General features: G+C 45.2%; 1 protein-coding gene across 1 annotated transcript in view; it reads left to right on the top strand.

The window, feature by feature from the left end:
• LOC309550754 (uncharacterized protein) overlaps window positions 1-23,846 on the top strand; it is a gene marked incomplete at both ends in the record, with an annotated part of 221,992 nt that overhangs the window by 96,728 nt on the left and 101,418 nt on the right. The window contains one exon of the mRNA XM_082251092.1: window positions 2,108-2,611. Within this exon, the coding sequence (XP_082107218.1) occupies window positions 2,108-2,611 (504 nt within the window). The remainder of the gene's footprint in view (window positions 1-2,107; window positions 2,612-23,846) is intronic.

Below are 23,846 nucleotides of genomic sequence, written 5' to 3'. Positions count from 1 at the left end.
ATATCTGCATTGAAAGGGGGCACGCTGGCATATCTGCATTGAAAGGGGTCACGCTGGCATATCTGCATTGAAAGTGGGCACGCTGGCATATCTGCATTGAAAGGGGGCCCTGGCATATCTGCATTGAAAGGGGGCACGCTGGCATATCTGCATTGAAAGGGGGCCCTGGCATATCTGCATTGAAAGGGGGCAGGCTGGCATATCTGTATTGAAAGGGAGCCCTGGCATATCTGCATTGAAAGGGGGCACGCTGGAATATCTGCATTGAAAGTGGGCCCTGGCATATCTGCATTGAAAGGGGGCCCTGGCATATCTGCATTGAAAGGGGGCATGCTGGCATATCTGCATTGAAAGGGGGCACGCTGGCATATCTGCATTGAAAGGGGGCCCCCTGGCATATCTGCATTGAAAGGTGGCACGCTGCCATATCTGCATTGAAAGGGGGCCCTGGCATATCTGCACTGAAAGGGGGCACGCTGGCATATCTGCATTGAAAAGGGGCCCTGGCATATCTGCATTGAAAGGGGGCCCCCTGGCATATCTACATTGAAAGGGGGCCCTGGCATATCTGCATTGAAAGGGGTCACGCTGGCATATCTGCATTGAAAGAGGGCACGCTGGCATATCTGCATTGAAAGGGGGTACGCTGACATATCTGCATTGAAAGGGGGCCCTGGCATATCTGCATTGAAAGGGGGCCCTGGCATATCTGCATTGAAAGGGGGCACGCTGACATATCGGCATTGAAATTTAATTTATATTAATTCACACATACACACCGTCCATCTACTCTTGGTCCATCCCCTGGGTCCACTATATATGAACCCATTGCGGCCCTCGAGTCAAAAAGTTTGCCCACCCATGGTCTAGCATGTAGAGGTCTGTGCCTACCTCCATGGATACGCCTCCCCAGACCATCACTGACCCACCACCCAACCGGTCATGCTGAACGATGTTACAGCCAGCTCAGCATTCACCACGGCTTCTCCAGACCCTTTCACGTCTGTCACATGTGCTCAGGGTGAACCTGCTCTCATCTGTGAAAAGCACAGGGTGCCAGTGGTGGAGCTGCCAATTCTGGGGTTCAATGACCAATGCCAATCAAGCTCCACAGTGCCGGGCAGTGAGCACAGCGCCCACTAGAGGACGTCAGGCCCTCAGGCCACCCTCATGAAGTCTGTTTCTGATTGTTTGGTCAGAGACATTCACACCAGTGTCCTGCTGGAGGTCATTTTGTAGGGCTCTGGCAGTCCTCATCCTGTTCCTCCTTGCACAAAGGAGCAGATACCGGTCCTGCTGATGGGTTAAGGACCTTCTACGGCCCTGTCCAGCTCTCCTAGAGTAACTGCCTGTCTCCTGGAATCTCATCCATGCTCCTGAGACTGTGCTGGGAGACACAGCTGGCAATGGGAGGTATTGATGTGCCATCCTGGAAAAGTTGGACTGCCTGTGCAACCTCTATAGGGTCCAGGTATGGCCTCATTCTACCAGTAGTGACACTGACCCCAGCCAAATGCAAAACTAGTGACAAACACTCAGAAAAGATGAGTAGGGAAAAATGTCAGTGGCCTCCACCTGTAAAACCATTCCTGTTTTGGAGGTCATCTCATTGTTGCCCATCTAGTGCACCTGTTGGTAACAACCCCCTCTGCTACTTGACTGAGCAGATGAATATCCCAGGAGTTTCCCTGACTTGATGCTATACTCTGATTATAAAGTGTTGAGCAGTGTATATGAGTGTGGAAAACTCTTGGTCATTTTTCTTGTCTTCTGACAGACGGACTCTGTGGTGGGAATAGAAGGACATCGGAGGAAGATGTGACTACAGAAGATAATGACATGGCATCTTCTCCAGAAGTAAATCCCGTTCCTCATAATATACATGACAGACCTCACCATTGGAGGAGATCATTGGAATCTCCTGATACTTCACATAGTCCTCTAATATCTGACAGTGCCGACGGGTGCAGGAAACCATCTCATCTCAGGGAAACTTCTTTATACCATAAAGGGGTTCATACAGGAGAGAATTCATTGTCATGTTCAGAGTGCGGGAAATGTTTTAAAAAGAAAAATAACCTTCTTCAGCACCATAGAATTCACACAGGAGAGCGTCCCTATTCATGTTCAGAGTGCGGGAATTGTTTCACTCAGAAAGGAAGTCTTCTTATCCATCAGAGAATACACACAGGTGAGCGTTCGTATTCATGTTCAAAGTGCGGGAAATGTTTTAATCGTAAAGGAAGCCTTCTTAGACATGAGAGAATGCACACAAATGAGCTTCCCTATTCATGTTCAGAGTGCGGGAAATGTTTTAATGAAAAAGGACACTTTCTTCAGCACCAGAGAATTCACACAGGTGAGCGTCCCTATTCGTGTTCAGAGTGCGGGAAATGTTTTAATTATAAAGGAAGCCTTCTTAGACATCAGAGAATACACACAAGTGAGCTTCCCTATTCATGTTCTGAGTGCAGGAAATGTTTTAATGAAAAAGGACACTTTCTTCAGCACCAGAGAATTCACACAGGTGAGCGTCCCTATTCATGTTCAGAGTGCGGGAAATGTTTTAGTCATAAAGAAAGCCTTCTTAGCCATCAGAGAATACACACAGGTGAGCGCCCTTTTTTAATGTTACGAGTGCACAAAATGTTCTCAAAACAAAGGTTTATTTCTTTACAAATAAAGGAAATATAATGAAACATCAGGGTGCACCCCCTGCTGGTACTACGGGAAATGAACGCTGGATTGTAACGGGTGGAACTGTTTAGTCCATAAAGAAATGTGAAACCACCACAGTCCACTCGGGGTTGGTTTACACCCGCATCGCCCTCTGACCCGCTGTGGGGTTGGCAGGAAATCATGACAATACATGAGCTTGATTTATTGAAGTAGCCGGCTTTTTATTGGTCCAACCAATGTATGATTATTAATACATTTTACACATTTGGATATAGGGGAAGGGAGTCTCTGCGAGGCAAGGGGACTTTGAAGGTACAGTAATGAAAAAGAGTATCAGATCATAAAAACATACAAATTTATTGAATCACAATCATAAAAAATAAACATACATATAATTGTATTAAAATCAATCATAACTTGAAGAACAGACTCTCATGCTACCACTTATGAACACTAGGCCCAATAGGTGTAGGTCTTGCCCAACATGTTTCGTGGGAAGGTCGTCCGCTTCCTCAGGGGTCTTATCCTGACAGAGAGTTTGTTTCTCAGTTATTGAAAACTTGTATTCATATCTATTAGGAAGAAGTAAAGTCATAAATACAATAGCACATACAGCAAAAAAAGGGGGGGGGGGGGCAGGGAGGAATAAAACCTCCGGCCGAATATTATTGTATAGTTTATATTGTTTAAATACATACAAAGCTTAGAGATGATCTTGGTATCCACAGTATTCCCAAATGGCCAAAACTGGTCCAAAAGATGAGATTGGGGGAGAAGCCCCCTAATCTAGCCAAAACGGATATCAAAAAACGCCTCCCAGGCGAGTATGGGAGTCCTGAAGATGTATATAAAAGTAAATAATTGGAAAGATTGTATGGATATATAATAATTATAAGAAAAAAGTGTCATGAATATATAATATACTTCTGTAAAAAGATCTATAGACACGCAAACTGCGTGTCATAGTGATCTTCAATAAGGATTGTATTTTGCAACATAATTGATTATATATATATATATAAAATGGTATATATGTCAAAAAAGTACTCATAAGTAACTCACCGAAATAAGCTATGAGAAAGTAAAAGGCCTGAAGACTGGATGGATTAGTGGGCAGGAAACAGAGACTGTTTGTGTTGCCAACACCTAAAATAGGAAGGAGGGAGGACAAAAAGTCGAGACCCTCCAATAAACAAGATATCCTGAACAGGGACTGTGAAAAAAAACAAAGAAAAAAAAGAGAAAAATGATTCAGCAAGGTAACATGCTGATTAGGGCACTGAGTGTATATAGATAGTAGATATAAATAGATAAATTGTGCCAAAAAAAGGGATCTTACCAATATGGAAAGACTATAAACATGAAATCCAAGTCAGGAAAAAGATGTATCAAAGATATACTCCAGGATTGGAAATCCCCCGCCAATCAAGGGAAGGAGAGCCCAGAGACTGTTGGATACAAATATACAGATAATCAGATATAATAGAAAAAGAAACCTGAAGGGAAAGAGGTACTCTAAGAGGACCTCCTTTTTTGGCACAATTTATCTATTTATATCTACTATCTATATACACCCAGTGCCCTAATCAGCATGTTACCTTGCTGAATCATTTTTCTCTTTTTTTTCTTTGTTTTTTTTCAGAGTCCCTGTTCAGGATATCTTGTTTATTGGAGGGTCTCGACTTTTTGTCCTCCCTCCTTCCTATTTTAGGTGTTGGCAACACAAACAGTCTCTGTTTCCTGCCCACTAATCCATCCAGTCTTCAGGCCTTTTACTTTCTCATAGCTTATTTTGGTGAGTTACTTATGAGTACTTTTTTGACATAAATACCATTTTATATATATATAATCAATTATGTTGCAAAATACAATCCTTATTGAAGATCACTATGACACGCAGTTTGCGTGTCTATAGATCTTTTTACTGAAGTATATTATATATTCATGACACTTTTTTTCTTATAATTATTATATATCCATACAATCTTTTCAATTATTTAATTTTATATACATCTTCAGGACTCCCATACTCGCCTGGGAGGCGTTTTTTTGATATCCGTTTTGGCTAGATTAGGGGGCTTCTCCCCCAATCTCATCTTTGTGACCAGTTTTGGCCATTTGGGAATACTGTGGATACCAAGATCATCTCTAAGCTTTGTATGTATTTAAACAATCTAAATTATACAATAATATTCGGCCGGAGGTTTTATTCCTCCCTGCCCCCCCCCCCCCCTTTTTTTGCTGTATGTGCTATTGTATTTATGACTTTACTTCTTCCTAATAGATATGAATACAAGTTTTCAATAACTGTGAAACAAACTCTCTGTCAGGATAAGACCCCTGAGGAAGCGGATGACATACCGCGAAACATGTTGGGCAAGACCTACACCTATTGGGCCTAGTGTTCATAAGTGGTAGCATGAGTCTGTTCTTCAAGTTATGATTGATTTTAATACAATTATATGTATGTGTTTCAATAAATTTGTATGTTTTTATGATCTGATACTCTTTTTCATTACTGTACCTTCAAAGTCCCCTTGCCTCGCAGAGACTCCCTTCCCCTATATCTATCTTATTATGGACGGTGGTACACATTTTTTTCTCCATTTTCTCTGAAATTACCACAGACCCCTCAATCATCATTTGACACATTTGTTAATTCTATTATAAAAGATTTAAGCTTTATTTTATTCATATCATTTACTGTGTGGTAATCGCTTATTCTGATCTTGTCCAATAAAAACTCTTCGTACAATATTCTGTGCCGAGTCTTCTTTTTTACCAATGATTAGATGATCGGTGATTGGAATGTGATCAGTTCATAGAGAGTCATCCATTGGGGTTTTATTAGTGAGATGGAGAGTGGAGAAGGCACCACATTGACAGCCATTGGAGGCCCTTTCTAAAGCCCTAACCTGTCTATGACATTCGTCTTCCAAACTCTATCTCACTGAGCTAAGGCCAGAAGAGTTCCAGGAGTTCTTCTCTGTCCACAGTTCCCAAACCAAAAGGAGACATCCACCACATTTTCAATCTTAAGGCCCTAAATGTCATTAGCTGAGCCCAGGAGTTTCACATGTAATCCACCAGATCATAGCCATAGACTTTTTGTTTTGACCACCCCATGTACATGTCCTGCAGCAGGGCAGCCATTCTGCGCAGAATCACATACCTGTATGTCATCTGAATTTCCGGGTCTGGGGCCAGAACAGTAGGGGTGGCCTTGCGGTTCGCCCGACGGTCGGTTCACGGCAAATTTTGCTTGTTCGATACCCGCCAAATTTGTGAACACATGGCGTTGTTCGCGGCAGCCATATTTGTTTACATTGGGGAGAACTTTGACCCGTGACACAGCCGTCAGGTGGAACGGGACAGCCAATTGAAACATTCCAGCACATGGACAGTCTCTCTACCCTATAAATAGACCCGATTTGGCGGCCATTTCACATTCCGCTTTTTGCCAGTGTAGGGAGAGGTCTGCTGTGCTCATGAGGGAGAGATTGCCAGACACAAATAGCTCTGTGAAGATCCACAAAAGTTATTTTCAGGGCTGGTATTTTGGGAAAAGGCTACTAGTATCTTTTCAGGTTAGGGGCAGGTATCCAGTTGGTGCTTTAGGGGCAGTTAGAGATTGGCAGCAGTCACAAAAATCGCTCTGTTAATGTCCACAAAAGTCCTTTTCAGGGCTGGTATTTCGGTATAGGTGCAGTCTCACTTCAGTATAGGGACAGGTATCCAGTCTGTGCTGTAGGGGCAGTTAGAAATCGGCATCTGCAGTGACACAAATGCTCTGTTAATGTCCACAAAAGTCATTTAAATGGGCTGCAAATTTTTTGGTATTGCTGTGCAGTGCACTATATAAGGGGGAGGAGGGTAATCCACTGTATAATATACTTTGTAGAAAGCATATTATAGTGGATTAGTAGTATTATTGTGCACTGTGCAGCTTTGTGACAGATGTGGTGACTGAGCGTTGCTGCAGCAATACTACACACAGTGACAAAAGCACTTATAATGTATTATAACTGGTGTAATAGATCAATGGCCCCCCCAATACCACATATTGAAGTAGGGTGTTATCTGAGTATACTTTTACATGATTATTTGTGTCCTGCAACAATATTGCCTCTTGAAACAAGGTTTGGTGCCTCAAGCCAAGGGGGTGGGACTTTATGAGCTCAATCAAACAATATAATGAAATAAAATAAATATTTGTAATTTATTGAAGCAAACATAGATAGTACAGTACAATACTTGATTGTGTGTATGGGTTATAGACCCATAGGTGATCGTGATTAGATAGAAAAAGGTGACAAGGTGATTGGTGACAAATGATATAACTCTCTGTCTGTTCTTGCTTGTGTATACAGCATGGGAACTTTTGAGAGAGAATATCAAGGGTTTCCTACGCGTATCAAAAAGGGATGGTTTTCAAGAACTTACACAGAGGTGTGGCTGTTTAATTTGACTGGTGGGGAACGAATCCCTTTCTGTTTCTGATGTCCCTGAAAGATTAGAGAATGAGGTAGGTGAGTTTTATATCAAGGACACACCTGATGGAAAAATTCTCTTTAATAAAGCATAATATATATGTGTAGTACTGGTATTACTTACAGTGGTTGTATTGTTAATTGTGCACCAGTAGGGAGTGGTTCCGGTCTATGTTCCGGTTTTGCCCTGGTGGTGATGAGAATTGACAAGTGAGCCCAAAGTAAAAGGCATTTTTATCACTTGAGGAAATAGATAAAGACCAACAATGCATGAATGTAGCATTGTGGACTTGATAAACTCACTGTTGGTGGTAAAGTAGTTAGAGATGAGTATTCAGATGCAGCGGGTCCCGGGCGTCCATCACGTTCCCTCTGCTGGAGGGAAGTGGCGCCCTGTTTCAAATCCCCGGCTATTTGTACCCACTCGCGCATGCGCAATAGCGCATTGGAGTATCACGTAGCAAACCCGACTTCCGGGTAAGCGTGTCAGCGTAGCGTGCGTCAGACTGAGCTGCGAGCGCACCCTGCATGTGAAGATCGAAGGGAGAAGGATGTTCCGTAGCCGCCAACACAGATTTTGAGAGAGATGTATGTCCCCTACATTGGGGTCATTCCGTGGGAAACGATCCTCCGGTTCTCTGTCAACCCCCAGAGATGTGTGACTCCGGGGTCACCTGTGCCGGGCGTGCTTGGGAGAACAGACATGAGGGTTCCAGAGCATTATTGACATAATTTGTTACAATCACAATGCAATAATAGAAAATAAAAAACTATAAAATAAAACAGAGTAGTGTCATCAGTATGATAGATATCGATGTTATACATATGAAATAAATACAGGTATATGGTACAGCAATAATAAAGATAGAGAGAGGGTGGGGAAAACTTATGTGGGGGGCATTTTGGGCCATGTGGGATGGGTCCCATTGGGGATGCAGGTATACAGATCCTGGGTCTTAAGAAAGGTGGATGATATTAGGGTATAGTGGTAGCCTCCTAATATGAGGTTCCGGGGGTCTTACCCAGATTGTTGGATGCGGGGACAAGGAAAATACTGTTTAAATAAATGGGAATGTTTTTATTCTATATAGTTTTTCCCGATGAAAAGCCCTCTAAAAAGGGGCGATAGCTTTCGCTTTCATTGAGTCCCGGTGGTTTTGTGGCGTTTAATCTTTTAATCCATCGCATCTCAATTTGTAGGAGGGACTTATTCCAGTACCCTCCTCTAGCTGGAATGTGTATTCTGTCTAGTGCTGAAAAAGAGACTTAGGGCATTTTATACTTGTGAAAGTGAGCCACATGACGCCCAAGTGGGAGGTAAAAGTTTCCTATAGACATACTTTGTACATGTTTGTTCACTCTTAGTCCGAATTCCTGGCTTGTCTTCCCTATATCGAAAGCCCCACATTCGCAGTTCATTATGTACACTACCCCTTTGGTTTTACAGTTAGCGTAGTGTTTGGGGGTGAAGAGATCACCATTTGGTAGTGTGAGGGAGGTTGATTTCTTTATCACTGTGCATTGAGCACAGGACCCACAGGGGAAGGTACCTTTGGTTATACAAGGGTCCTTCCTGGATTTCATCTCGCTGTGCACTAGGGTCTGGTGTATTGAATGGGTTTTTTTGTAGGTGATCATGGGATTGTCAGGGACCAAGTCTTTTAAGATTGGATCTTCTGTGAGGATGGACCAATTTTTCCTTAGTATGTTTTTGATTTTTTGGTGTTCGTTGGAAAATCTCATAATAATCCTCGTGGGAGGTAAATCTTTTTGCATCTTATTGCTATTTTTGAAAAGGATTTCCTGTCTGTCCTGTTTTTTCACTTTGTTAAAAGCTTTTCTGAGGCATGTTTTGGAGTACCCTCTTTCTTTGAGTCTGTTAGTTAGGGCAATGGCTTCTCTCTGGAATTCTCTTGGGTTGGTACAATTCCTTTTTAATCTGAGGAACTGGCTATATGGTATAGACCTCTTGAGAGGCTCAGGATGGAAACTCCTTGCATGTAGGACTGTATTCCCTGTCTCTTTCCTGAATAGGGTAGTCATTAGATTGCCTGTATCATCCTTGTAAATATAAGTGTCCAAGAAAGGTATTCTTGTTTGGCTATATGTCATTGTGAAGTACATATTATAATGGTTATGATTCATCTTGTCCAGGCATTCTAGTAGTAGGTTTTCTGGTCCATTCCATATAAGTAGTATATCGTCGATGTACCTTTGCCATAACATGATGTTGCTGGTATATTGGCTATTTTCTTCTAATGTTAAGAAGTCTTGTTCCCATTCTCCTAAATATACATTTGCGTACGATGACGCACAACTTGTGCCCATGGCAACTCCGCAAGTTTGTAGGTAATATGTGCCGCAAAAAGAGAAAATATTGTGATTGAGTATGAAGTTCAACATACGTAGAATAAAGGTGTTAAAGTTACAATCATATTTGCTATGTTGGTTAAGAGTTCTTTCTACTGCCTGGAGTCCTTTGGAGTGGGGAATATTATTGTAGAGCGTTTCGACATCGATGGTAACAAGAATAGCATCTTCAGGTATGGATATACTATCCAGCATTTGGAGTAAGTGTACGGTGTCTTTGATGTAAGAGGCCAATTTGATGACATGGGGTTTGAGATAGGCATCAATTACCTGGCTGGCATTTTCGGTGATACTGCCATTGCCTGAGATAATGGGTCGGCCAGGTGGGTTTTCAGAGTTTTTGTGCACTTTGGGCAGTGCATAAAAGGTTGGTACTCGTGGATGTTTTGTTCTGATGAACTCCCAAAGGGTTTGTGAGATGGTGTTATCATTGTATGCCCGGTCTACTAATTTGTAGAATTCCTCATTGAAATTATGAATCATGAGGGGGGAGATTTGTTTGTAATATTTTTTGTTTTCCAGAATCTTGAAGCACATTTCCTTGTAATTTTCATTGTTCATCAATACCACATTGCCCCCTTTGTCCGAGGGTTTGATTGTGATTGATTCATTATCTTTGAGTTCTTTCAGTGCCTTTTTGAGTTCCGGTATTAGGTTTGCTGAATTTATCGTTCTACGTAGTTGTTCGATGTCTTTAGTGGTTTGTCGAATGAATAAGGCAATGGCTGGATTTGTGTTGAGGGGGGGACATTTTGGGGATTTTTTTCTTGAATTTGATGTTCATTGCTGGTTCTATATCAGTTTCCTCTTCCTCACTGTCAGTGAGTTGGTCTGTGTCTTCCATGTCGTCTAGTCCTCCTTCTTCCAATAGCAGATTAAGATCCCTGATCGCACGAAACTCTGCGGCTGTCAGTGGTGTTGGTGTTTGTTCTACTGTTGTTTTTTTGTTATAAGTTGATTTTAGAAGAAGATTGCGTGCAAATAAGTTGATGTCTTTTATGACTTCAAATTTGTCCATGTTACGGTTTGGACAGAAAGAGAGTCAAAGAGAGAGTACCTCCTTTTGTGCTTGTGTTAGATTGTGTGAGGAGAGGTTGATAACATTTAGTCCCTCTTTCCCTCCTGTCTCATGCCTGGTATCTCCTAATTTTGTGGATTTTTCGTCTGTATTTTGTTCGTTGGTTTCCCTAAAAAAACACCTCTTTGTTGGGATCTGGTGAATATTTGATGGTGTTTGACTGGTTTATTAGATCTTGCTGCTTCTATTGCTTCTACATTGGAGGTACATGCTTCACGTTGATCGTTTGGTGCTTCCCATTCTCTTCTATCCTGGTCTTTTGTTGGTTCTTGTGTATTTGATTTCTGGAGGTGATTTCTACCTCGGCCTCTGTTCATTTCAGCGCCAGAATTATATGACGATGAATCTGAGGATTGCTGGTAATATGGGTTCCTGGGAACAGGGATCTTGTTGCGGTTGGGTCTGGTTGTGTTCAACCATTTGTATGCACGGCCCTGAGTCACACCAGTATTTCTTTTCTTTTTTAACTAGGATTTCCTTGCTGTGCTCCTCCAGGTGTTCCTTTTAGCTTTTTTTCCTGTTCGCTGTATAGTGCTGCTGTCTTAAGTGGGGAAAGTTGCTCGTAGATTTTTTTGATTTCTCCGTCTAGGCTTTCCCATCTTAGTGCAACTCTTGTAAGGGAGCTGCAGGGTTATATCACTTTCTTTCAGCAATTATTTAGTTTTTGAGCTGGAATCACTTCCACGAGAGGAGAAGGGCATGATGGGGGACCTTATGGGCACCGAGTGGGACTCCCTGATGCAAGACATACAGTCCAGTTTCAAAGAAAAAGAACAACTAAATTCAGACATCACCGCACTCTTTGCTACTCTAAAAAAACACCTAGAGAGAAAATCGGCACTACACTGGCATGTTCGTTCATTTGACAGATATATAAAAGAAAACATCAACCTGGCAGGTCTAAGGATCCAAATATTTCCCACCCTTGACAATATCACGGTCCAGATGAAAAAAGAATGGGAAGACAGGCTCAATGAATGCTCCAAAAACCTTATGTTATTGCTTCAAGAAGAGTATCTAAGGCAAAGTAAAAGCCTAGACGGAGAAATCAAAAAAATCTAGGAGCAACTTTCCCCACTTAAGACAGCAGCGCTAAACAGCGAACAGGAAAAAAAGCTAAAAGGAACACCTGGAGGAGCACAGCAAGGAAATCCTAGTTAAAAAAAGAAAAGAAATACTGGCGTGACAAAAACGCATTTACTCAGGGCCGTGCATACAAATGGTTGAACACAGGGCCGGACTGACCATTGGGCACAGCGGGCATATGCCCGGTGGGCCGCCGAGGCCTCCGCTCTGAGTCCGGGCGCATTATAATGTAAGTGTCCGGCCGTTGCCGCTGCTGGCCTCTCCGCGGCCGATTCCGCGGAGTCTGAGGGCCGCCGCATTACTGCAATCTGGCCGCCTGCCCGCCCCGCCACTGTCCCCGACTGCCCGGGCCCCGCAATACCACAATCTGACCGCCCGTCGCTGTCCCCGACTCCCCACTCCTGGCTAACTTCAGCTGGCAGCCGGCTCCGCAGCGGCATCCAGCGTAGCTCAGGAGGGGGTGGAGTCGATGGACCGTGTGACTGTGTGTGAAACGTCAGGTGACTAAGGCCGGGGGTGGAGCTAGAGGCCGGCGGGGACCCCATGCTGCCTTGTGTGTTGTCACTGGTCTGGAAGAAGCGGGAAGTGGATGGTCACCGGCGCCGCACTGCACCGCAGACAGAAACTGACAGTCTTCCTGAGACAGTGACTGAGTGTCAGAGTCAGAGTGTGGGGTGTCAAGTGTCACTAGTGCCTGCCCTGGAGCTGCACTGGAGTCGAGTGTGAGACTGAGACTCAGACAACATTAACAACACCACCACCCACGACCAGGACAGGAGCCAAGGCATCAACAGCAACAACAGGTAAGGAAAGAAGGGCAGCAGCACAATTTACAAACACAACACCACAGACCACACACCACTGTCACCGCTGGCGTTTGTGGTTCTGGGTGGCCTACGGCAGAGCGGTGTTCTGTTCTGGAACTTCTGGCTTAGCAGCAGGCAGGCTGCAGGCGTAAAAAACAGATAACAGCTACACACTGTCACTGCTAGAAAACATGTGCTATGCCAGTTTGCTTGTTACATGTGATGTGACAGCCAGGTGCACATTTTCAAGTTGAAAATGTGCACCTGGCTGTCACATCACATGTAACAAGCAAACTGGCATAGCACATGTTTTCTAGCAGTGACAGTGTTGTAGCTGACTGTTATCTGTTTTTTACGCCTGCGGCCTGCCTGCCTGCTGCTAAGCCAGAAGTGGTGGCTCTGCCGGAGGCCAGAACCACAAATCCCAGCGGTGTTGTCGTGTTTGTTTTTGTGCCCTTTCCTTACATGGCACATGTTCTAGCAGTGACCGTGTGTAGCTGTTTTGAAAACAGCTACACACACACTGTCACTGGCTGCTGCTAGAAAACATTTGCCATGTGGCATGCCAGTTTGCTTGTTACATGTGATGTGACAGCCAGGTGCACATTTTGAACTTGAAAATGTGCACCTGGCTGTCACATCACATGTAACAAGCAAACTGGCATGCTGCATGGCACATGTTTTCTAGCAGCAGCCAGTGACAGTGTGTGTGTAGCTGTTTGCAAAACAGCTACACACGGTCACAGCTAGAACATGTGCCATGTAAGTAGAGATGCACCGAAATTTTGGCAACTGATATTTTCGGCCGAAAATTAGCCTATCCCATTTCGGCCGATAAGGAGTGTAATATGGGGGACAATTAGCTCAGCGATAGATGCATTTCTCCAGTGATTCACTGCAGTCAGGTATACATTTTAAGGGCATGGCAGCCCATTTTTATTAAAAGGCAAACGTAAACAATAAGGAAAGTCCATAACAGTTTCCCACGCAGGGGTTCTTCGCCAGTAAGTACAAAACAAAATACTAGCCCACCTGGCTCTCTCGCTCTCGTGCAGTCTTCCTCAGCACTTTATGCTGGTCCCCAGACCATGGACTCCTCGAAGCTAACCGCTTCCCTGTGGCCTTGGTCCTCAGGCCGTCTCCTATCTCACGCACGCACACTGTGCTCCGGCTGCCACCTGCAGCCACTGACTCCCGGAGAGTATCGGAGTCCTCCTGACTCCCCACGAACAGACCTCCTGTCTGCTGGCTGACACAGTCTCCAACTGGGAGCCCTGATGTCTTCCTAAACCTTGATTATAAGGGCTGTGTGCACCTGAGCACACACCCTGCTGGTCATCAACAAAACCTGGACACAGAGTTGGAGATTCCACCCCTCCCAAGACACTTTGAAATCTCCAAACTACAGAGCCCCTTTCAGGTAAACCAAAACCTGGAGAAAGCTGCAACAGCAGTCTTCTCCACTGCACATCTATGCTCTGTAGTTCTGCACAGAGCCACTGTACAAACTCTGTGTCCTTTAAACCTCCACTTTCACCGTGACAGAGTCTTGACCTGTCACATATTATCCCCCCCCTTTGTTTCGACCCAGTAGGGGGCGGAACACACCAGCCCGAATTCCTGATCGGGACACCTCTGTGCCAGCTATCAGCTGCGTGGGCCCAATCTTTTTTTCGGGTGCGTTTCCAGGCACGCCCTATCCTGAATCGCATCGGGGTCCTACACTTCTGGTTTCCCAGTTTTCTTTTATCCACTTCCACCCGAACTAGAGACAGGATTTCTGCTGTTTGCTGGTCCACGCTCAGCCCTTTCATCTCAGGGGGTTTGTCCAGTGGTACAATACATGAGCCCTTCATGGATACCGATAACTGACCAGGACAACCCCAGACCGCAGCAGCAGAAATGCTTTTCATCTGACTATTATGCAACGGAACCTCTGACATTCCTAACCTGTCTTTCCCTAATACTCTTGGTACCACATCATTAGATAATGCCATCTCCCACACTGGTTTACACATTTCAACATCATTGACACCAATACTATTGTTAGTAGTACCAATCATTAATTGATCAAATTTTCCAATGTCACAGTTTCTGTTACCATCAGTATTGTATTTTAAAGTGTCTCCGGGTACCTCAATTTGTACCTCTTTGCAGGTGACAGGCACAATCTCTGCTTTTGCAATTTCCATATCAGGCCCTTCCTTCTCATGAGGTCTAGTGGGTGAGGCAATATCCACGCCATTTACTAACACCTGCTCAGCCACACCTCGGACCGCACTAGCAGAAGCATTCTCTGTCACCACATCAGGCGGAGAGACCTCCAACGTCTCCATCAGCTCTCCAGAGAGTCTTCCATACCGACCAGTATCTGGAAGCACCCTCACAGGGAACTGTGAGATCACTTGCCACACTACTAAAAAGCACCGTACCAACTTGTTCCACTTCTGATTTAGGTTAGCCAGCACAGCTTGTACTACCTGGCTCCTCCCATGGGTACTCCGCGATACCAACATACCCGACTGGAAGGGAGGCACCCAGGTATACAAGGAATGTGCTTTTATTAGTTCAAGCAGTTCCAGCAACACACTTGTCACTTTAATGCATTCTGCATCGATATGCAAAACATTTTTAGGGAATTTTCCCTCACCATAGACGTGGAGGGGCTCATCCACTGCAGCCTGAGAGGGTGAGACATTTAAAGGGGCCTCCACCTCACAGAAGGTAGCCATCATTACCACCTGGTGCTCCCCTGGAACACTGTCAGATGTATGTCTCACACTCATCCCCTCCAACTCAACAACAATGAGCCTCTGCACGTCAACACCAGTCACATGGTCACCCTGACACTTGACCTTAAGAGGTTGGGCGGTGGATACCACATCTGGCATGCATGCGCCCTTAATCGGTCCTTCTGACTGGAAGGGAACAACTATCGCAGGCACCAACGCTCCATCAGCCACCGGCTGCTCTGCGATCCCTCCTTCTGGCATAGCAGTTGTAGTTTCCACACCCTTTTCACCTGCCAGAGCCTTGTCTAACATGGCTATCAATTTTTTTCCCCAGCTATCCCAATCCATTGTGCTTCCATCATAGGTGCTCTGCAGCACTGCATCACCTGCTCTAGGAGGCACATGGGATTCTGCTTGCACTAACACATTCCCACTAGAAGGTCCAGTTACACTCTGCCCTACCAGGGTAGTATTAGTGCTGTCATGGACAATCTCTGGCTCCAACACATGGAGACCCCCAGAGACTTCCATGGACAACCCAGAGGCTCTCACTCTAGTTGCTAAGGGAGACATCCCCCTTTTCTCACTGCTAGTGAACACATTACCAACATAAGTATGTTTATCAACAGTAATACCGTTATCAGCATTTATACACACAGTGTTAAGAGCTTTAGCAGGCTCTCTTTTTTCATGAGCAACTGCAACCTGTGTGCTACTCAGCACACCACCCTTCCTCTCCCAAGAGGTACTTTTGCCCACTAGGGCGGCTCCACAGTTGTCCTGGGAAACCACATACCTCACCCCTGCGGGCTCATGGGAGGTTTCCCTGGGCATCTCTGCAGCACCTGTCACTAGGGGACCTGGCACCCAGACGGTTTTGGTCACCCCTAGTACATCTCTCCCAGCACTCTGCTGTATTATACCAGGCACATACAGAGTCCTCAAGTCTTTTTGAGTCTTTAACCTTGCTGCAGGTTGAGCTTCAACCTGTGTCTCCCCACTGCTCTGGGTATGACACTGCAGCAAGTCCATTTGCACACCTTGTGCGGATCTCCCCGCTGGACGGACTCCCACTGCACTGGAACCAGTCCCACAAACTGCAACAGTCTTACCATATCCTGTAGCAGGTAACTTTGGCTTCATTTGAGTGCGTGGTCTCTCAGCTGCATCCTCACAAGCTACTGCCTCTTTGTGGCCATAATTCGGCATTGCAGCCTTTTCAGACTCTCCAGCGGTGTTCCAGAACCTAGGGCAAGTAAACATCCCATGGGCTACTTGACCACACTCCAAGCACGGTACTGGACGCTGAATTTTAACTCCTTGGCATCTCCTTGATGACTGATGCTCCCTCATTTTTGCAGGATACCACTGGTCACGATCATCAGCAGACAGACTCCTTGGATCCCAGACATCCCTGCTGGGCTGGACGTTGCTGCCACAGACGACCATACTCCTCCTTTCCACAAGCTGTTGTCCACATGGATTCCTGTTGCCAGGGACAACCATACTCATTCTTTCCACATGCTGTTGTCTGCCTGGATTACTGTTGCCAGGGACAACCTCTTTCCTGGTGCATACCATAGGCTTTCCTCTGCTGAACCCGGTCTCAAGCTGTGACACATTCACTTTTCCCACCACAGCTACTGGTTTAACTGCAGCAGCGTTGCCAAGGGCAACAACACCCCTCTCCCAGGTTTGGGTACCCAGCAGCTCTCTCCTTTTACTGAAGGTTGGCTTGCTTTCCTTTTTGCTTTGTTCCAGTGTGGCCATATGCATCTTGCACCAGTCTGGGGCTTGTTCTGTTGGTAACAATCCCTCCAGCCACAAAGCTCTGTCTCTCATCTCAGCAAATCTTGCCTCCTTTTTCTGCTTTGACCGACCCATCCTTGCAGTCATGCACACAATCACAGCAGGAAAGAGAGAAAAAAAAAAGTTTTTACTTCCTTTCACAGGTACACCACCTGCAACACGCAATGCCTTTTGCCTGGCTGCACTTCTGCACACAGCCAACCGTTCCTGACCTGAATTCACTGTGGAGCGCAGACCTGGATTCCACCATCAGCTGCCCGCATCCGAGCACCAATTGTAATATGGGGGACAATTAGCTCAGCGATAGATGCATTTCTCCAGTGATTCACTGCAGTCAGGTATACATTTTAAGGGCATGGCAGCCCATTTTTATTAAAAGGCAAACGTAAACAATAAGGAAAGTCCATAACAGTTTCCCACGCAGGGGTTCTTCGCCAGTAAGTACAAAACAAAATACTAGCCCACCTGGCTCTCTCGCTCTCGTGCAGTCTTCCTCAGCACTTTATGCTGGTCCCCAGACCATGGACTCCTCGAAGCTAACCGCTTCCCTGTGGCCTTGGTCCTCAGGCCGTCTCCTATCTCACGCACGCACACTGTGCTCCGGCTGCCACCTGCAGCCACTGACTCCCGGAGAGTATCGGAGTCCTCCTGACTCCCCACGAACAGACCTCCTGTCTGCTGGCTGACACAGTCTCCAACTGGGAGCCCTGATGTCTTCCTAAACCTTGATTATAAGGGCTGTGTGCACCTGAGCACACACCCTGCTGGTCATCAACAAAACCTGGACACAGAGTTGGAGATTCCACCCCTCCCAAGACACTTTGAAATCTCCAAACTACAGAGCCCCTTTCAGGTAAACCAAAACCTGGAGAAAGCTGCAACAGCAGTCTTCTCCACTGCACATCTATGCTCTGTAGTTCTGCACAGAGCCACTGTACAAACTCTGTGTCCTTTAAACCTCCACTTTCACCGTGACAGAGTCTTGACCTGTCACAGGAGTTAAAGATGCCGAAAATGTATGGCCGCTACTATGTGTAAAAACTGAGCCCTTCACTTCCCTGTCATCTCCGGGTATCTTTGCTGACCGCTCCGATCTGATCCTCTGCCGGCGCTGGGCGCTTCATTGTTAGCTACACTGGTTGCTAGGATGGCCGGCCGAATGGCATCTAGCAACCAGTGACATCCCGGGGAGAAGACCCAGCATGCACACAGCAGAGGAGGATCTCGTCCTCTGCGCCTTTTACTGAATCACTCCACCCACCTCCTTCCTTCATGTGCTGTACGCTGCGGAGGAAGGTAATGTGGCATGTGGCTGTCTGCTGTGTTGTTTTTCTTCTCTCTCTCTCTCTGCCATACATGTACTTGGCATGTGCAGTGCAGCCTACAGGTGTATATGAGGCAGCAATGGTTAATAGGGTGTGATAGTGCAGGAATTGGGGTGATCTGAGGTGTGAAGGTGCAGGAATTGGGGTGATCTGAGGTGTGATAGTGCAGGAATTGGGGTGATCTGATTTGTGAAGGTGCAAAGCTCACTTGATTTCTTACTATTATTCAAGCGGTTTACAGCAGTTACTTTACATGAAGCTGACAGTTGTTTTTTATGTATCTGGCACTCCCAATTTCTTTGAAAACATTTTTCGGCACATTGTGCCCAAAAAGGTGGTCTACCCCTTGATTAGAGTAACCGTCATCTTGTGCTGCTTCATACCATTTTTAGGACTCAACCATCAAAACAGGATTTAAAGTAAGACAAAAAAAAAAACAGCATCATATGGGAGCTCTGATCTAAATTGGACCCAATCTATCAGATTAATCTAAAAAAGGTACCGTAATCGAATCCACACATCCTTGAACATTAAATTCTGTCATCAACCATCCCGACGAACGCCACGCCCCAGTCACGCCCCTGTCACGCCCCCCCCCCCCCCTCCTGGGCTGCTCAGTCCAAAATGCCCGGGCCTATTTTTTGTCCCAGTCTGGGCCTGGTTGAACACAACCAAACCCAACCGCAACAAGACCCGTGTTCCCAGGAACCCATATTACCAGCAATCCTCAGATTCATCGTCATATAATTCTGGCGCTGAAATGAACAGAGGCCGAGGTAGAAATCACCTCCAGAAATCAAATACACAAGAACCAACAAAAGACCAGGATAGAAGAGAATGGGAAGCACCAAACGATCAACGTGAAGCATGTACCTCCAATGTAGAAGCAATAGAAGTAGCAAGATCTAATAAACCAGTCAAACACCATCAAATATTCACCAGATCCCAACAAAGAGGTGTTTTTTTAGGGAAACCAACGAACAAAATAGAGACGAAAAATCCACAAAATCAGGAGATACCAGACATGAGACAGGAGGAAAAGAGGGACTAAATGTTATCAACCTCTCCTCACACAATCTAACACAAGCACAAAAGGAGGTATTCTCTCTTGGACTCTCTTTCTGCCCAAACCGTAACATGGACAAATTTGAAGTCATAAAAGACATCAACTTATTTGCACGCAATCTTTTTCTAAAAGCAACTTATAACAAAAAAACAACAGTAAAACAAACACCAACACCACTGACAGACGCAGAGTTTCGTGCGATCAGGGATCTTAATCTGCTATTGGAAGAAGGAGGACTAGACGACATGGAAGACACAGACCAACTCACTGACAGTGAGGAAGAGGAAACTGATATAGAACCAGCAATGAACATCAAATTCAAGAAAAAATCCCCAAAATTTCCCCCCTTCAACACAAATCCAGCCATTGCCTTATTCGTTCGACAAACCACTAAAGACATCGAACAAATACGTAGAACGATAAATTCAGCAAACCTAATACCGGAACACAAAAAGGCACTGAAAGAACTCAAAGATAATGAATCAACCACAATCAAACCCTCGGACAAAGGGGGCAATGTGGTACTGATGAACAATGAAAATTACAAGGAAATGTGCTTCAAGAGTCTGGAAAACAAAAAATATTACAAACAAATCTCCCCCCTCATGATTCATAATTTCAATGAGGAATTCTACAAATTAGTAGACCGGGCATACAATGATAACACCATCTCACAAACCCTTTGGGAGTTCATCAGAACAAAACATCCAAGAGTACCAACCTTTTATGCACTGCCCAAAGTGCACAAAAACTCTGAAAACCCGCCTGGACGACCCTTTATCTCAGGCAATAGCAGTATCACCGAAAAAGCCAGCCAGGTAATTGATGCCTATCTCAAACCCCATGTCATCAAATTGGCCTCTTACATCAAAGACACCGTACACTTACTCCAAATGCTGGATAGTATATCCATACCTGAAGATGCTATTCTTGTTACCATCGATGTCGAAACGCTCTACAATAATATTCCCCACTCCAAAGGACTCCAGGCAGTAGAAGGAACTCTTAACCAACAAAGCAAATCTACGTATGTTGAACTTCATACTCAATCACAATATTTTCTCTTTTTGTGGCACATATTACCTACAAACTTGCGGAGTTGCCATGGGCACAAGTTGTGCGCCATCGTACGCAAATATATATTTAGGAGAATGGGAACAAGACTTCTTAACATCAGAAGAAAATAGCCAATATACCAGCAACATCATGTTATGGCAAAGGTACATCGACGATGTACTACTTATACGGAATGGACCAGAAAACCTACTACTAGAATGCCTGGACAAGATGAATCCTAACCATTATAATATGTACTTCACAATGACATATAGCCAAACAAGAATACCTTTCTTGGACACTTATATTTACAAGGATGATACAGGCAATCTAATGACTACCCTATTCAGGAAAGAGACAGGGAATACAGTCCTACATGCAAGGAGTTTCCATCCTGAGGCTCTCAAGAGGTCTATACCATATAGCCAGTTCCTCAGATTAAAAAGGAATTGTACCAACCCAAGAGAATTCCAGAGAGAAGCCGATGCCCTAACTAACAGACTCAAAGAAAGAGGGTACTCCAAAACATGCCTCAGAAAAGCTTTTAACAAAGTGAAAAAACAGGACAGACAGGAAATCCTTTTCAAAAATAGCAATAAGATGCAAAAAGATCTACCTCCCACGAGGATTATCATGAGATTTTCCAACGAACACCAAAAAATCAAAAACATACTAAGGAAAAATTGGTCCATCCTCACAGAAGATCCAATCTTAAAAGACTTGGTCCCTGACAATCCCATGATCACCTACAAAAAAACCCATTCAATACACCAGACCCTAGTGCACAGTGAGATGAAATCCAGGAAGGACCCTTGTATAACCAAAGGTACCTTCCCCTGTGGGTCCTGTGCTCAATGCACAGTGATAAAGAAATCAACCTCCCTCACACTACCAAATGGTGATCTCTTCACCCCCAAACACTACGCTAACTGTAAAACCAAAGGGGTAGTGTACATAATGAACTGCGAATGTGGGGCTTTCTATATAGGGAAGATAAGCCAGGAATTCGGACTAAGAGTGAACAAACATGTACAAAGTATGTCTATAGGAAACTTTTACCTCCCACTTGGGCGTCATGTGGCTCACTTTCACAAGTATAAAATGCCCAAAGTCTCTTTTTCAGCACTAGACAGAATACACATTCCAGCTAGAGGAGGGGACTGGAATAAGTCCCTCCTACAAATTGAGATGCGATGGATTAAAAGATTAAACGCCACAAAACCACCAGGACTCAATGAAAGCGAAAGCTATCGCCCCTTTTTAGAGGGCTTTTCATCTGCAAAAACTGATTAGAATAAAAACATTCCCATTTATTCAACCAGTATTTTCCTTGCCCCCGCATCCAACAATCTGGGTAAGACCCCCGAAACCTCATATTAGGAGGCTACCACAATACCCTAATACCATCCACCTTTCTTAAGGCCCAGGATCTGTATACCTGCATCCCCAATGGGACCCATCCCACATGGCCCAAAATGCCCCCACATAAGTTTTCCCCACCCTCTCTCTATCTTTATTATTGCTGTACCATATACCTGTATTTATTTCATATGTATAACATCAATATCTATCATACTGATTGTGACGGAATCCGGACACCACCGACTGGGTATCTCCGCCAGTAACCTGCTTCCTAAGCTCTGGAACACGGGATCCGTGATTCTGGCTATAGTTACCCCAAGAACTAGACAGTACAAGTTTTGGAGTGAAACCAGAATGAACTGTTTATTAAAACCAACTCACAGACTTTTATACATTGGAGAAGTATGTCATTGGCCAGTCAAATATTTACACAAAATATCACACAATAGCTACGATAAGGAGGTAGGGCTGACCATGATATCATTAACATACCAATTAACTGAGCACTTAAATCAGCCTAGGCAGAATGCACAGAATGCTAGCAGGCAAACAATAGATGACACAATTAAACACCTGAACATTCAGGAATCTCATTCCAGGCCAGACACACCGGCATCGAGATCCCAAAGAACAATAGACAGCTTTAAAGTGTGACACATCCCCATAGCAGACAATGGGCTGCTGTGTGAAAGACAGATGGCTTGAGTTGATGAGACTACCAAAAAGAATTGCTCCACACAGACAGTGGCCAGGAGTCTAGCTTCCTAATTCTGTGACAATACTTCCCCCCTGTTCCATAGTCCGGCAGACCCAGCTAGATCCAATACGGGTCAGCTTGGGGATGTCCGGGAGCCATACTACAATCACAGTTCAGTTTGCCGAGAAAGTCCATCTGCGTTGCCATTTTGTCGTCCCGGCCTGTACTGTAGTTTTTGGTCACCCTGTGCCCCTTATAGACACAGGGTGATTTACACATAAGAAGAACTGGGGATGCTGGACAAAGAGTCTCCCACCCTCCCTACAGCAATTGGGGTTTCACAAGCCCCCCAACCAAAGTGACTCCCGTCACATATCTCCCCTTTCGGCAGAAGACTAACACAGAAGGAGACCCCAAAGGGTTGACTTTGAAGTTAGTCCGTAGTTCCAGTCCCCCAATGTCTGTACCCTCACAAGACCCCAAACAAATTGTCCGGAACGGATCATTACTCACCCAGCCAACCTCTGCCTCTCTTGTAGAACACAACCCCTGCTGGGGAGAAGTGTGGACTGGTCCTTCTCCCTGGAGTCCATTTAGCCGCTGGAGAGAAGACAGGGTGACTGGGATCACTCCATCATGCTGTTGGGGATCTGGCCCGACTGCCCAGTATCCCTGGGTTATGCAGGTGGAGACTGTAGTCTCATATACTTTTTCTGTATGAAAATCCACCAGTGATTGCACAACAAGGCTGACATCCTCCTGTCCCAATGCCAGACCTTTTTCTGGGGTTGTGTAAGTGGGAACTAAAGTCTCATCCACTACCACAGGGAATCCATCTTCTATTAGTTGGGGGCAGAGGCCAGCAGCACTCTGCTCTGTTGCCAGCCCTTCTGCTGGGTTGGGGTTGGCGAATACTATCCCCAGAACCTGGTTGGGGGTCTGCTGTAGAGAGGAGGGATCACTTACCTCCTCCTCCTTGTATTCCTGCGGGGTAGGTGGGGGATCTGGACCGGCCGTCCAGCATCCCTGTAGGTCTGGTGCAGAGACCGCGGTCCCATCTGCACCATTGGGGTCAGGTCTGTTGTCTCCCTGTGGTTGGGGAGAAGGATTAGTTGTCTCCTGTCCCTGGAAGGTACACTGCTGTAGCTGGGGACCTGGGCCGGCTGCCCAGCCTCCCTGTAGGGCAGGTAGAGAGACCTCGGTCCCATCTCCACCAGCCATCGGTGGGTCTTCACAGTACCCCCAGTCTGTACTGTCTCTCCAACCAAGGAGAGACTGTTGTGGGCAGAG

The sequence above is a fragment of the Pelophylax lessonae genome (genome assembly GCF_965119305.1).
Source record: "Pelophylax lessonae genome assembly, chromosome: 1".
NCBI lineage: Eukaryota > Metazoa > Chordata > Amphibia > Anura > Ranidae > Pelophylax > Pelophylax lessonae.
This window is presented reverse-complemented; position numbering and strand designations above follow the sequence as displayed.